Raw genomic sequence first — 12,980 nt, forward strand, 5'->3', positions numbered from 1 at the left:
TTTACTGTCTGAGAGAATTATTAAGTGTGATATTTGGCTGCTTATCCACCTTGGTGATTCCCTTGACGTGGCGCAGATTCAAATTAATGTTGGTAAAGGGAAAATCTATGCTACAGCGATCTCCTGGATATTTGTAGAAAGCATTCTTCAAGGTAGCTGCAGTTCACCGTGAAACTGGGGCCAAAGTTGTATATCATTTTCTATACTCTCAGCAGATCTCTGATTTAATCATTGTTGTGGAGAATTTTGTGTGCTGCGCTTCAAGCGGCACTCTGCAGGGTGTTGCAATTCCTTGGGGGCAGATAGCTGCCTGCTCAGTTTTCTTCAGTTATATCAGTGAGAAACACAGTTGGTGCTGCACCCTGCTCCTGGTGACTTGATGTAACTTGTGTAGTGCTGTTCAAAATGGAACCTTTCCGTCATTTTTTTATTCATCGAATCCAGTTAGTTCCCCTTATTCCTCAGCACTCCTTACTGTAGACTTGCTTTACTCGAACAGTTTGTGTGAAAAAGACATGAGTAAATGCAAAGTAATCTCGCTATTCCTTTCTCCTTTAGTACACTCTTAAAGGATTCGGTCGCTTGCCCATAAAAAGTAGATTTCATCAGTATTAATTATTAGGTTATGGAGTGAATCCTATTCTTTGACATTCCAAACTATTGAGATTAGTTGCTGCAGTGTATGGGTATTGCAACTTGCAAGCTTCCATGTTGTTTGTTGTAAATGTTAACTCTTGTTTTGGCAGGCATAGAAATAGAGCCAGACTGAGTGACCTGGTGGCTGAACATTTGGATCACCTACATTACCTGAACGATATTCTGATCATTAACTGTGAATTCCTGAACGATGTACTAACAGACCATCTATTAAACAGACTTTTCCTGCCATTGTACGTCTATTCATTGGTGTCCCAAGATCAGGTAAGAGGCCTGCCTATGCATTTTATAACACCCGGGCATAATCTTTGAGACTATTGGTTATTCTAAAACACCTGGATATTTATATTGTGGCGGCGCGGTGGCACAGTGGTTGGCACTGCAGCGTCACAGCATCAGGGACCCAGGTTCCATTCCCAGCTTGGGTCACCGCCTGTGTGGAATGTGCACGTTCTCCCCGTATCAACCTGGGTTTCCTCTGGGTGCTCCAGTTTCCTCCCACAGTCTAAAAGACGTGCTGGTTAGGTGCATTGACCCAAACAGGCGTCCGACTGTGGCAACTAGGGGAATTTCACAGTAACTTCATTGCAGTGTTAATGTAAGCCTTACATGTAACTAATAAACTTTGTTTTATTGCTCACGGTTGTTGTGGAAGTGAAACCAAACACGTTAAAAAAGATGGGCTGAAAAGGTTGTGCATTTTCATAGCCTTGTGAAACGGTTCAAGTGCAACAGATGTGTAAAATCACATTAGGCCAGTGTGTATTAAGAAATGTTTCTCTGTTAATCGGCATTCGTTCAATAAATAGACACCTTGAGGCCCGGGTGATACTATTGCAGAATGTACCATATGCATTTAAATGGAGTAACCTTAATATATTAGCAGGCGTTCTTATTTATGGTGTTTTATAAGGAGTAAAGCACATAACGTGCACCACACTTTGCTGCTAATTGAGTGAATTCACAGTGCTGGAGCATGTCTTTTTTAAGAGTGAATTGGAATTCCTTTGCTTTCTTAATTTTTAAATGATTGTTCTTCTTGCTATGGGTTAATTAGACGTATACTAGCTTGTTTCCTTTCTTTTAAAATAAAGTGTAACTTTTGAGGTCACTTGAAGTGTGAGACACTCTTAACTGTTGGGCCAGCAACTTATTTTCTGTTACTGGCAGAAGCGTCTATTTTTGGTATTACTGTTTTCTAACTGCAAACCGGAATTTGTACATACAGTAAAATCTTTGTTATCCAGCATATTTGGGGAATGGGTGGGACTGGTTAATTAAAAATGCTTGTTAATGGCGAGTTGCATTACTGTGGACACAAGACAAGGTGCAGTATACCCCTGTTCAGGTGCACTCCAATCTCCAGGTCCCCGGCCCCACTTCCTTCCCTCCACCCCACCACACAGCCCCCATCGCTGGCCTCCCTGCTTCCCCCGCTGATCCCTATGTAGAGTGGCAGTAGGACCCCCTCTCCCATTGGCACTGCTCCATACCTAGTGAACAATGCCAAGGTACCCCCTGGGCATTGGCACTTTGCCCCTTGGGCAGTGCTGGGTGCACAGGCTTCCATTGCCTGACCTTCTGGGGGGCCCTGATTGCCTCCCCCTTTACTCCAGGGGGGTCGGGCTGCCAGCTCGTTAGTGCAATCCCCACTGGAGTGAAGTACTTTGGTGGAGTGGGAGATGCTAGCATGCCTGGAGACTTCAGTTCCATGTAAATGGTCTTTGTGCCTCCTCACCGATTTCCGGCGTGGAGCAGATGCCACTGGGAATCCGGTATTGGGAGATGCAAACGCTTGCGTGACCTCTGAATAGGCTGGCGTGAGAATCTCCCAGCCTGCCGTGCAGTGGGCTGGGAGAATCGTGGCCCAGGCTGGTGTTTAACTGCATTCATGAAGATTGCTTTAGTCTGCAGACGGTGTTTCAATTGTGTTGGCAGCAAGTCAGTTTAAAAAAGATTGAGAAAGTCAAGAGTGGCAAAAACGAAAGTGAAAGTTAGAGCAGAAGCTGGAGATTAATCACATCTGAGAAAGAGAACAGAGACTGAACAAAATAAAGCATTGGGACATGGTGAAAAACTGGGAAGGGAGAGTGAATTAAAACAGAAAGGAACAGCAATGATAATTGAGAGATCTAAAAATAGAAACAGTGACAAGCTTAAAATAATGTATTTAGTAATCCTCTTTAACAGGGTGCCAAGGTCATGGCAAGAAAATAGCAGCTATAGTATTGAACCCTATAGTGCAGAAAGAGGCCCTTCGGCCCATCGAGCCTGCACCGAACACAATCCCACCCAGACCCTACCACTATATCCCTACATATTATACCCTCTAACCTCTGCTACCCTGGACACTAAGAGGCAATTTCCTGACATGGCCAATCAACCAAACCCCCACACCTTTGGACTGTGGAAGGAAACCCACGCAGACCCGAGGAGAATATGCAGACTCCACACAGACAATGACCCAAGCCGGGAATGGAACCCAGGACCCTGGAGCTGTGAAGTAGCAGCGCTAACCACTGTGCTACCGTGTGGGCCACTTTAACATCAAACTAGGCATTTATTGCCTCTCCTGCAGTTAATATTTCCTTACTTTGAGTCATGAAAAGCATTGGAATGCAATACAACTGTTTAGCTCAGCGCTTTCATCCTGAATTCCTGGACCTACAAAGCAAACGGCACGGTGGCACAGTGGTTAGCACTGCTACCCCTCAGCTCCAAGGACCTGGGCTTGACTCCCAACTTGGGTCACTGTCTGTGTGGAGTCTGCACATTCTCCCTTTGTCTTCATGGGTTTCTGGGTGCTCCAGTTCCCCCCCCCCCATAGTCCAAAAAGGTGCAGGATAGTTTGATTGGCCATGCTAAATTGACCCTTAGTTTCCTGGGATGTGTAGGTTAGAGGGAATAACAGGGTAATTATGTGGGGAAACGGGTATAGGACCTGGGTGGGATTGTTGTTGGTGCAGACAAAATGGGCCGAATGGCCACCTGCATTGTCGGGATTCTATTCTATGCAAACTACAAATGGCAGGTTTTCATTTCATAGGCTTACAAAGAGAAAGCTGAAGTAAATCCCTTCATGCATCGAAGTTTGTTTCCCTGTGATTCCAGGATTACTGCACAGAGGTTAATAGATAAGGATGTTCCAAAACTCAGAAGCAGAAATGAAAAACATTCAGGGCAACCTGAATATCATGGTAACTGAAGGAGTGAGCAAAAATCTCTAAGTGCTAGGAATCCAAAATTTAACAAGCGAAATTCTGGAAACACTCAATCAGAAGAAATGTGGTAATGCTTCTGATGTAGTAGGCCTTTTCCCTTAACATAAGGAATGGTCTGATTGACTGTAATCTGTCTGTAGTCCCTCTGTGCACTTGGCAGCACAATTTGAGGTAATGGTGCTGGAATGGAGACAGACCTGAGAGTTTGAGTGGAACTTGGCAATGAGCCCTGAATTGGCTTTACCTCATGTGGGGTCACAGTTTATCCCAGACCACAATGTAGCTGTGCTGTCCTAGTGTTGATTAACTATGTTATGCAAGGCTGCAATACAGTGCAGTATCCAAAAAGGTCAAATTGAGGCACACCAATTATGGAGTAGTTGGCTGACCTTTCATGAAAGAAATTTGCCACTGACTCTTGTTACAGTTAATTAGGAATACAAATAAAGATAGATGATCATTCGATGGATGAGTGCTGCTCCAACAGCACCAAGAAAGTTCTGCACCATCCAGGCCAAAGAACTCCACTTGATTGACACCCCATCCATGATCTTAGTGTTCACTCCCTCCACCATCGGTACACAGTGACACCATTGTGAACACCACGTAAGATGCACTGCAGCAGCCAACTGACCAGGCCTACTTCAAAAGCATCTTTCAAACCTGCAACTGCACCACCTTGATGGACAAGGGCAGCAGCCACCTGGGAACACTACCACCTGCACGTTCCCCTCTAAGTCTTTCAGCACCTGACTTGGAGTTGTATCGCTCTTCCCTCTGTGTTGTTGCTGGGTCAAAATCATGGAACTACCTTCCTGACCGCAAAGTCGGTGTATCTCCACCAGATGGGCTACAGTGATTCAGGCTTCTCGAGGGTAATTGAGGGCAAGCAACAAATGCCTACCTTACCAGTGATGTTCATCCTCTGAAAAAATTTAAAAATAATCATAATTAGGCTTGTACTTTGTGTTTTACATCAAATTGTGATTTGTCCCCATTAGCAACGTTACAAATGATTTGATCGTAGATTGAGCTCGACAATTGCAGGAAGTTTTTTTAAAAAAAAGTCTTTTTCATCTCTCACTTAGTTGGTTGAGATGTAAACTGCAGCTGGCATGCTACACCTGAGTTTTCTGGCCAGTCCCTATATTACGATGAAGAACCTACTGGAACTGAAATGTTGACTCATCTCTTCTGACTGCTCTACTGAATGTTTCCAATGTACTACTGGTTTGCTTTAGGTTCTCGGCATATATAGGCCGGGATTCTCTCAAAACAAATTCGAAGTGTCGAATTTGCATGAAAACTGGAGTAAATCCCCCTTTTTTTTTCAATGGGAGTTTCAAAATGGCCCGCAGCCAAATCGCTGCCCCACCCTGATGGCCAGCCCTACTGCTGGCTCCCCTCCCTCTGTCACTCAGCCCAAGTGCAGAGTGGCAGTGGGTCCCCCAATCCCCACAGATTGCCTGCCCCTTGGCACTGCCCCATGTCTGGGTAGTGCCAAGTTGCTGCCTGGGCATTGGCACTTCGCTCCTTTTGGGGGGAGGCAGGAGGTTAGCGGGACTAGGCTTTCGGTCCTGCGCCTGTTAATGCCAGTTAAATGATATTTAAAACCTGATTTAAATAATTTAAGCAGCACTGATCCGATTTCTGCCATGGTGTTGACAGCACAGAGAATACGCCCTTGGGGGCCAGATGTCCAGTGCCGTTCGAGCTAATCCAGCCCTGCTGAAATCTCCCAGCCTGCTACACTAAAAATCAGTGCAGTGAGATGGTAGTTTTGCCCCCGTAATTTTTTTTTTTGCTTTTTTTTTTCCTTCAATTATTCTCATTTTCAGATTGCACTGAACGTTTTTGTAGCTCACGTTATGGAAACATTTTGCAACATGAGGGTCCTGGTCCAAGAATTACTACACAAATTGCAATGAAATTTGCTGTGCCCAGCAATTTACTTAAGCCTCCATTTTATAAGCTGATATAACCTTTTATAAACGTCTGAAACACATGCTGGTTGGGTGGATTGGCCGTGCTAAAGTCTCCCTCAGTGTACCCGAACAGGGCTGGAGTGTGGCGACTAGGGGATTTTCACTGTAACTTCATTATAGTGTCAATGTAAGCCTACTTGTGAGATGAATAAATAAATAAAAGTATACTGAAATGAAAACCAGTCACTTGCAGCTTGCTTTGTTGGTATAATAAAACATAGGACTTTGAGCTCTCTGGAAAGTTTTTGGAGATATGCAGGATACCAATAATTTGGTTTCAAGTTAAAAGTAAGTTTTCTAATTAAAATCACCGTAAGAACTAGGGGCAGGAGGAAGCGATCTGGCCGCTCGCCTGCTCCGCCATTTAATAAGATCTCGGCTGATCTTTGCATCATTTGCAGTGGAAAATAATCCTGTTTCTCCTAAGTTGTAAGTGGAATATGCCTTCATTGTCACTCAGCTACTCATCATAAGATTTATTTTAGCTGGTTGAAAATGATTGGATTTTACTGTGAGAGGGCCATTTAAGTACGAGGTATTTTCAGATGAAGGGCATATTTGAAATGAAAATTTTATATTTTTAGGATATGGCATTTGTATTCCTACTTGTGTTAAGTGTGCTTATTTTTAAATTTTCTAAATTAGCGATCCAAAAGTGTTAACATGCAACGTTTTTTTTTCCTCAGTCTGGTGATCATCCAAAAATCAGCCGTCAAGCGTCATTGTATCTCCTTTCACAGGTATGCAAAACCTAGCCTTGCAATGTTTCATCTGACTTATTGCCTCCTTAAAGCAACAATTTTGAAATTTGTAGCCTGTTGGTTTTGCAGAAGGATTGTAAGTATTGAACACTGCATCACCAATCAAAACTACAAGAATTAGATTCGCCAGTAATCAGTAATGAAAATTTAAAATAAATTATTGTAGCCTGTTGACTTTTTAAATCTATCAACCGAGGTTGCTTATTAATGGAAGAGAGCTGACATAAAGCTGTGTTTAATAATTGTTGATGTTCCTCTGTGTATCATCACCATGTTCCGTTCTCACGCAAGGTAAATATGTTGCACTTATGGTTGAGCGCAGGTTTTGAGAAATTGAGAACAATATCCAGATTTCACCTTCAAATTGAAGTCACTTGCAGTCAGTTCACCTTCAAATTGAAGGTGAAATCGTGATTTTCCTTTAAAAAAACCCTTGATTTTAATTAGACTGAACTTTCATAGCTGCCATTCCATCCCTCTTTTCTGTTACTTTCCCCCCACTTTTCTAAAAATTAAATGTCTATACCCCAAACTTTCCTCCTGCACAGAGGTCCTTTTGTACTGCTCCCAGCTCAGTTGCCGTCATGTGCTCAGTCAAGGCTGTCATGGCTTGGTTAATTTTCGAGTTTTTCCCCTCCTACTTTTTGAGAAGTATCGGAGATTTGCCTAACTGTTTTTCCGTACTGATCACCTGGGCTTACAGTATGGTAAATTCACACCCTCAATTCTTTTTTTCTGTAGCTTGCTGTGAATCTCCATTATCCAGCTCTCAATACGTGCACCATGATGTTTAAAATAAAACTGTTAACGTGATTATCAACTATCGAGGAATCTGTTTATCTATTGCCTTTTGGGAAAGATTTAAAAAATGTCATTTGAGCAGAGAAGAATTTGCATGCATCAGGGGATTGTAGTAATATAACCTGGAGTGCATATGTACCATACACCTCTCCATTCAGGCAGATTTGGTTGAGATGGCTTCTCAACGAACCTGGTAGAACAGAACTGAAGAGTGTGTTTGATCCTGCTTCAGAGATCTAATTCTTGTGCTGAGATTTTTATGCAGTGTTATAAGTAGCCCTCAGATTAGCAGTATTCCAAAAATGACTGCTTATATTTGTATGGTACCTTTATAATATAATAAAACATCTAAAGACGTATCACAAAGCATTATTTTTAAAAATGACACCGAACCATATAAGGATCTATCAAGGAAAAGGGCCAAAAGAGTAAGTTTTTAAGGAATGCCTGAAAGGTGGAAAGAGAGATGGGGGATGAGGGGTGGGTGGGGGTAGAACTGGAGAAATTTAGTGGGAGAATTCTGGAGCTAGGGGACCAGGAAGCTCAAAGCATGGTCATCAGTGGTGGAACGGTTTGAATTGGGGCCAGAATTAGAGGATTATTGGGATTGTAGGACTGGAGGAAATTCTTGAAATAGGGTAGGGCCAGGCTGTGGAGAGATTTGGAAACAAGGATGCAGACTTTAAAATCGAGATATTGTTAAACTGGGAGCCACTGTAGGCCAGTGCAGCACATGGGTGGTGTTTGACGTGTGTGTGCAAAGTTAGCAGAATCTGGATGACCAAAAGTTTCTTCAGTACCCCTGTTAACTAACTTTTCAACATAAAAATGTTGAGATACATCAGGAACATCGATAAACAGTGCCGCTCCTTTCCCAACCCAAATTCATCCAAATGCATTTCCTGAGAAATACCAAGATAGTAAACAGAAACAAATCCGAGTTGGGTTTTCCATCTTGCCTTATCCTGGGGGTGTTATGTTCATGGTAATTTTACTGTTTGCACTGTCTATCCAAGCTACTGTTCAACAAAATAATTTGCATTAATTCATGCCTTTAGCATTCAGTAAAATATATGAGGTAACTTCAACAAAGATGGGAATTGAATCTGGAATATTTCCATACCATAGAATCCATGCAATGCAGAAGGAAGCTATTTGACCCATCAAATCTGTACTGACTCGTTACTCAGGCCCACACCCATGCCCCAGCCCTGTAACCTGCGTGTTGGCCAATCCACCTAACCTATGCATCTTTGGACTGTGGGAGGAAACTGTGTGGCCATTCCATCTAACCTATGCATCTTTGGACTGTGGGAGGAAACCGGATGCTGCCACCTGCCCCCCCTCCCCTGAAACCCATGCAGACACAGGGAGAATGTCCAAACTCCAGACAGTAACCCAAGACCAGAATTGAACGTGGGTCCCTGGCACTGGGAGATAGCAGTGAACTACTGCCTAGCATGCCACCCTGGTTAGTTTGAATGAACAGATGATATGAACCCACAAAGCAATCGGGGAAGCTTGTTTACGTGATTTCTTTTGAATTAAGTTCAGTATTTTAAAACAGAAGTATTAAAATCTTACGTTTTATATTACTGGAAATATAAGCAATTCTCTCAAAAAGCAGGGTGTCCAGGAACTTGTGTAGCATAATGTCTTATTATGAAAATAAACTCTCAGTTCCTATTTTTAGTTTCCACTTAATCGCTGTCCCCCGAGTGTGGTTGTCTGGTTTGACATCTGAAGATAAACTTTAGCATTCAGTCACAGAAGCCAGGCAGTGTAATTGAGTGCAGTTTCTTTAACAAGTATAACTACTGATGGGGAGCAGTTTACTAGTCCACTTTAATCTATTTGTTTTACTATCATCTGATGTTAAATTCTTTTTGTTTGCCCAATTGCGGCATGATTGCCAGTGATGTAATGGACATAACTATACAACTTTAGTTACAGTTCTGAAATTTGATTGTTTTTAAAATATATTTATACAGTCTGTTTTATTTGAGGAGGCACAGTGGAGGTGCAATGTAGAGCTCAGGGTGCCCAGGTTGAAAAGCATACACTAGCATACACATAATGTTGAATGCATCACTGGAAGGGTGTCTGTCTGCTACCCGTTAGAAATTTGGATGCATGCTGTGCATGATCTTACAATAATTTAAAATGAATAGTTGAAAAATAAGAACATGAAGTTTGTGGAGGTTAACGGTCTGCCTGTTTTATGCCCTTCCCAATGGTGATTGGTGGCAGCATGCCTATCTTGCCCCACAGCTTGCATTCAAATAAGTTCCAAAGCAAATTTGGCTCAGGCCGCAGGCCTACACAGACCAACATCCACACATGGTGGTCAAGGCTCTTTACCTGAAACAACACCACGTCAAAATATTCCGTGTTGGCTGAAACAGGAAGTGGCAATTAGGTGACACTAACCGTAAGATTTCAAAAACCAAGATAATAAAGGAGGAAGGAAAGAATGAGGAAGGTGAGAAGCTGCATGATTCTTAAATTCTTGCAAAAAAATGAGTTTGAGTAATTGAGATTTTGAAGTGGGTACTCCTTGAAATATAGCATGATTTGAGGAATTGGAAGTTTACATGAAATGAAAAGAACAAGAGTGGAAAGTTCACTGCACTGACAATAGCAGTAAAAAGATAAGGTTACTAGAGAGATTGGACATTAAAGATTGGAGAGAGACCATATATCCAGTGCAAATATTTTCTTGCATCCATTTGGAAAGATGCAGTGTTCTTCAGGAGCCTTTCCAGATATTGGAGCAGTACGCAAATGTTGGATAGACTTGATATTTGTAGGGAGGTCTAGGCTAATGAGGGGAAAATAAGATTTTGGCACGAGAGAGGAATCCTGGTTCTTAAGCTGCTTTAACAAGAGCTTCTCTGTGGGTGTTCCATTGAGGTTGGAAACTGTTGTGAGTCCTTGGATGTTAAGATATAATAGGCTAAGAATTGAGTCAGCAAATGTAAGAGATGGCAGCCCCAGGTTGAACCAAAAAGGACACAAAGTCAGTAAAATATTGCCTGTCTCTGCTATCCTGAGACAGGTATGCTCAGGACTTCACTTCAATGTCACTGACAACTTGTGGGTGAAAAATGGTGTACTGTTACCAATGATTGGATGGAAAGGCTCCACCATGATGGTGGAATTTAAATTAAAAATAATCTGGAAGTAAAAAATTGATTACCATGGAACCATTGCCAATTGTGGTTAAAAACCCATCTGTTTCACTAATGTCCTTCAAGGAAGCAAATCTGCTGTTCTTACGTGGTCTGGTCTACTTGTGACTCCAGTCCTGCAGCGATCTGGTTGACTCTTAAATCCCTGAGCAAGCCACTCAAAGGCAGTTACAGATGGGCAGTTATTGCTGGCCTATCTGCGACACCCACATCTATAAAATGAATTCTTTAAAATGACTGCTCGACACGGTCTGTGGGGTCTGAAGCAGTGGTGGGCAACCTGTACCCTGGGGGCCACATGTGGCCCATCTGGGTTTGGAGTGTGGGCCATGAGATGTTGTATTGACCATTGCATGCGCTCAGGGTTGCCACATTCTGCTGATTTCCATCTGCGTAGTTTTCTTCCCTTACCAGTAGAGCTGAACTAATGCACACACAAAGCAAGGGCATGTGAAGTGAGATGCGCGCTGATTGCTCACAGCATTGACAGACAGCCTTTGTGTCCAAAGTGTAAATACCTATTTTGTTTCCACCACTGAAGTTGATAGCTCTGTTAATGAATTATTAAGCATTTTCTATAACTGAAATATTCAGTGTGTTAAATGTATTTAATCATTTTTGTGGGGACATGGTTAGTGACATGCCCAATTTCTATGTTGTGGCCCACTGAGATAAAGGAGGGCCCTCGTGGCCCACTCACCAGCCTAGATTGCCCATCACTAGTCTGGAGGGTCAGGAAGATAATATTTGGGTTAGAGATGGCCTCAGAAGCACGGGTAGTGGACCAGAAACATTTTGTGGCCAGTCGAGGTTCAATCCTGCTTCTCCTGGGCTCTCAGCACAATTGGAATTTCCTTTTTGAGTGACCCCCAAGAGTCCCTTCAAGAATCAATGTTTAAGTTGCTCAATGCCCTGTACAAATAGGCAGAGCATGTGCAGCTTTTACGCAGCATCCAGTTGTCGCTGAATTTTGCTTCCAACCTAGAAAAAGCAATTGGCCCTAACTGGTACATCCTGTTTCAGATGGACGCCCTATTACCTGAATCAGATTTGAAGTTTATTTATTGGTAGTGTCACAAGTAGGTTTGCATTAACACTGCAATGAAGTTACTGTGAAAAATGTGACATTGATATCATTCACCACACAGCAGTTTGTGCCATGACATTTTGAGAGCTGTCTTTGGATGAGCCACAGTTTCCTCCAGTAAAACATTGGAAAGTTTTCTGGTAGTTCCCATCCTTCACACTCCGTAAAGATTAGCACTTTTAAACCTCTAATTCTATGTCTCACCCATCTTTCCTGCCTTTGTATTTCCGAGTCACTGTTGACAGAATTTAATGTTCATAGTGGGGTTTACATCCTACAGCTGCAAACCTGGTGTTGAATATTTTTGGGAGTTCTGGTACTTATGTGGACAGTGTTGGATTGGGCCTCCTGTTGAATTAAGTCTCAGCAGGACTGAAATCCTGCTTCTGAGAGCTGCCAGCCAATCAGAGGCTGGCAGCTCTCTGGTAATAGTAAGAGTAAGGAGGTGCCTTCTCATGTACCCACTTAATGCCTTGGTGCTTCAATTGGACATGCTCACTGAGCATGAGGTCCTCCTGCCCCACCCCCAGAAGCTGCAGGTAATTGAAGGGCTTTCTAGATTGCAAGTTCCCTGCCTGCCACTGCCAGAATACTGAACACAGCACTTGAGGTGTGGTTTCACTACTTTTATATGACATCCCCTGTCCTGTGTTTAAGTCTCTACAAATCTCAAGTCTGAGGATTTGTCATTCCCCATCTCTAGCCCCTATAGCCTTTAACCCCAAGCACTGCACTCATCAGAATTCTTCACTCCTCTCATTTTGGGCCTCTTTGTTGTTTCCTCCACCCTGCAACACCATTGGTGTAAAATGGGTGACATTATGGTACAGTGGTTAGCACTGCTGTGTTCCAGCGCCAGAGAGCAGGGTTCAATTCCTGCCTCGGGTGACTGTCTGTTGTGTGAAGTTTACACATTCTCCCCATGTCTGGGTGGGTTTCCTTCAGGTGCTCTGGTTTCCTCCCACAGTCCAAAGATGTACAGGTTAGGTTGATTGGCCATGCTAAATTGCTCCTTATCAGAGGGTCTAGCAGGGTAGATACATGGGGTTTTGGGGATGAAGCCTGGATGGGATTGTTGATGCAGGCTCGATGGGCTGAATGGTTGCCTTCTTGCACTGTAGGGATTCTATTGGCAGCTGTGTTATCTGCTAACCAGGCCTTTTGCTTCTGTATTCATTCCAGCTCTTCACCCTCTTTAAAGCCATACCTATCCTGCATAAATTTTAATCCTTTCCCCACATTGAGTGGCTGTCCCAAATTGTATCATGTTCTCCAGT

General features: G+C 43.0%; 1 protein-coding gene across 1 annotated transcript in view; it reads left to right on the forward strand.

Annotated features, from left to right (window-relative positions):
• Window positions 1-12,980, forward strand: part of clec16a (C-type lectin domain containing 16A) — a 246,720-nt gene that overhangs the window by 32,801 nt on the left and 200,939 nt on the right. The window contains exons 8-9 of the mRNA XM_080206958.1: window positions 747-921; window positions 6,550-6,603. Of these exons, the coding sequence (XP_080063084.1) occupies window positions 747-921; window positions 6,550-6,603 (229 nt within the window). The remainder of the gene's footprint in view (window positions 1-746; window positions 922-6,549; window positions 6,604-12,980) is intronic.

Source organism: Carcharhinus amblyrhynchos, chromosome 18, assembly GCF_965287045.1.
Source record: "Carcharhinus amblyrhynchos chromosome 18, sCarAmb.v2.hapA, whole genome shotgun sequence".
In the NCBI taxonomy this organism is placed as follows: domain Eukaryota; kingdom Metazoa; phylum Chordata; class Chondrichthyes; order Carcharhiniformes; family Carcharhinidae; genus Carcharhinus; species Carcharhinus amblyrhynchos.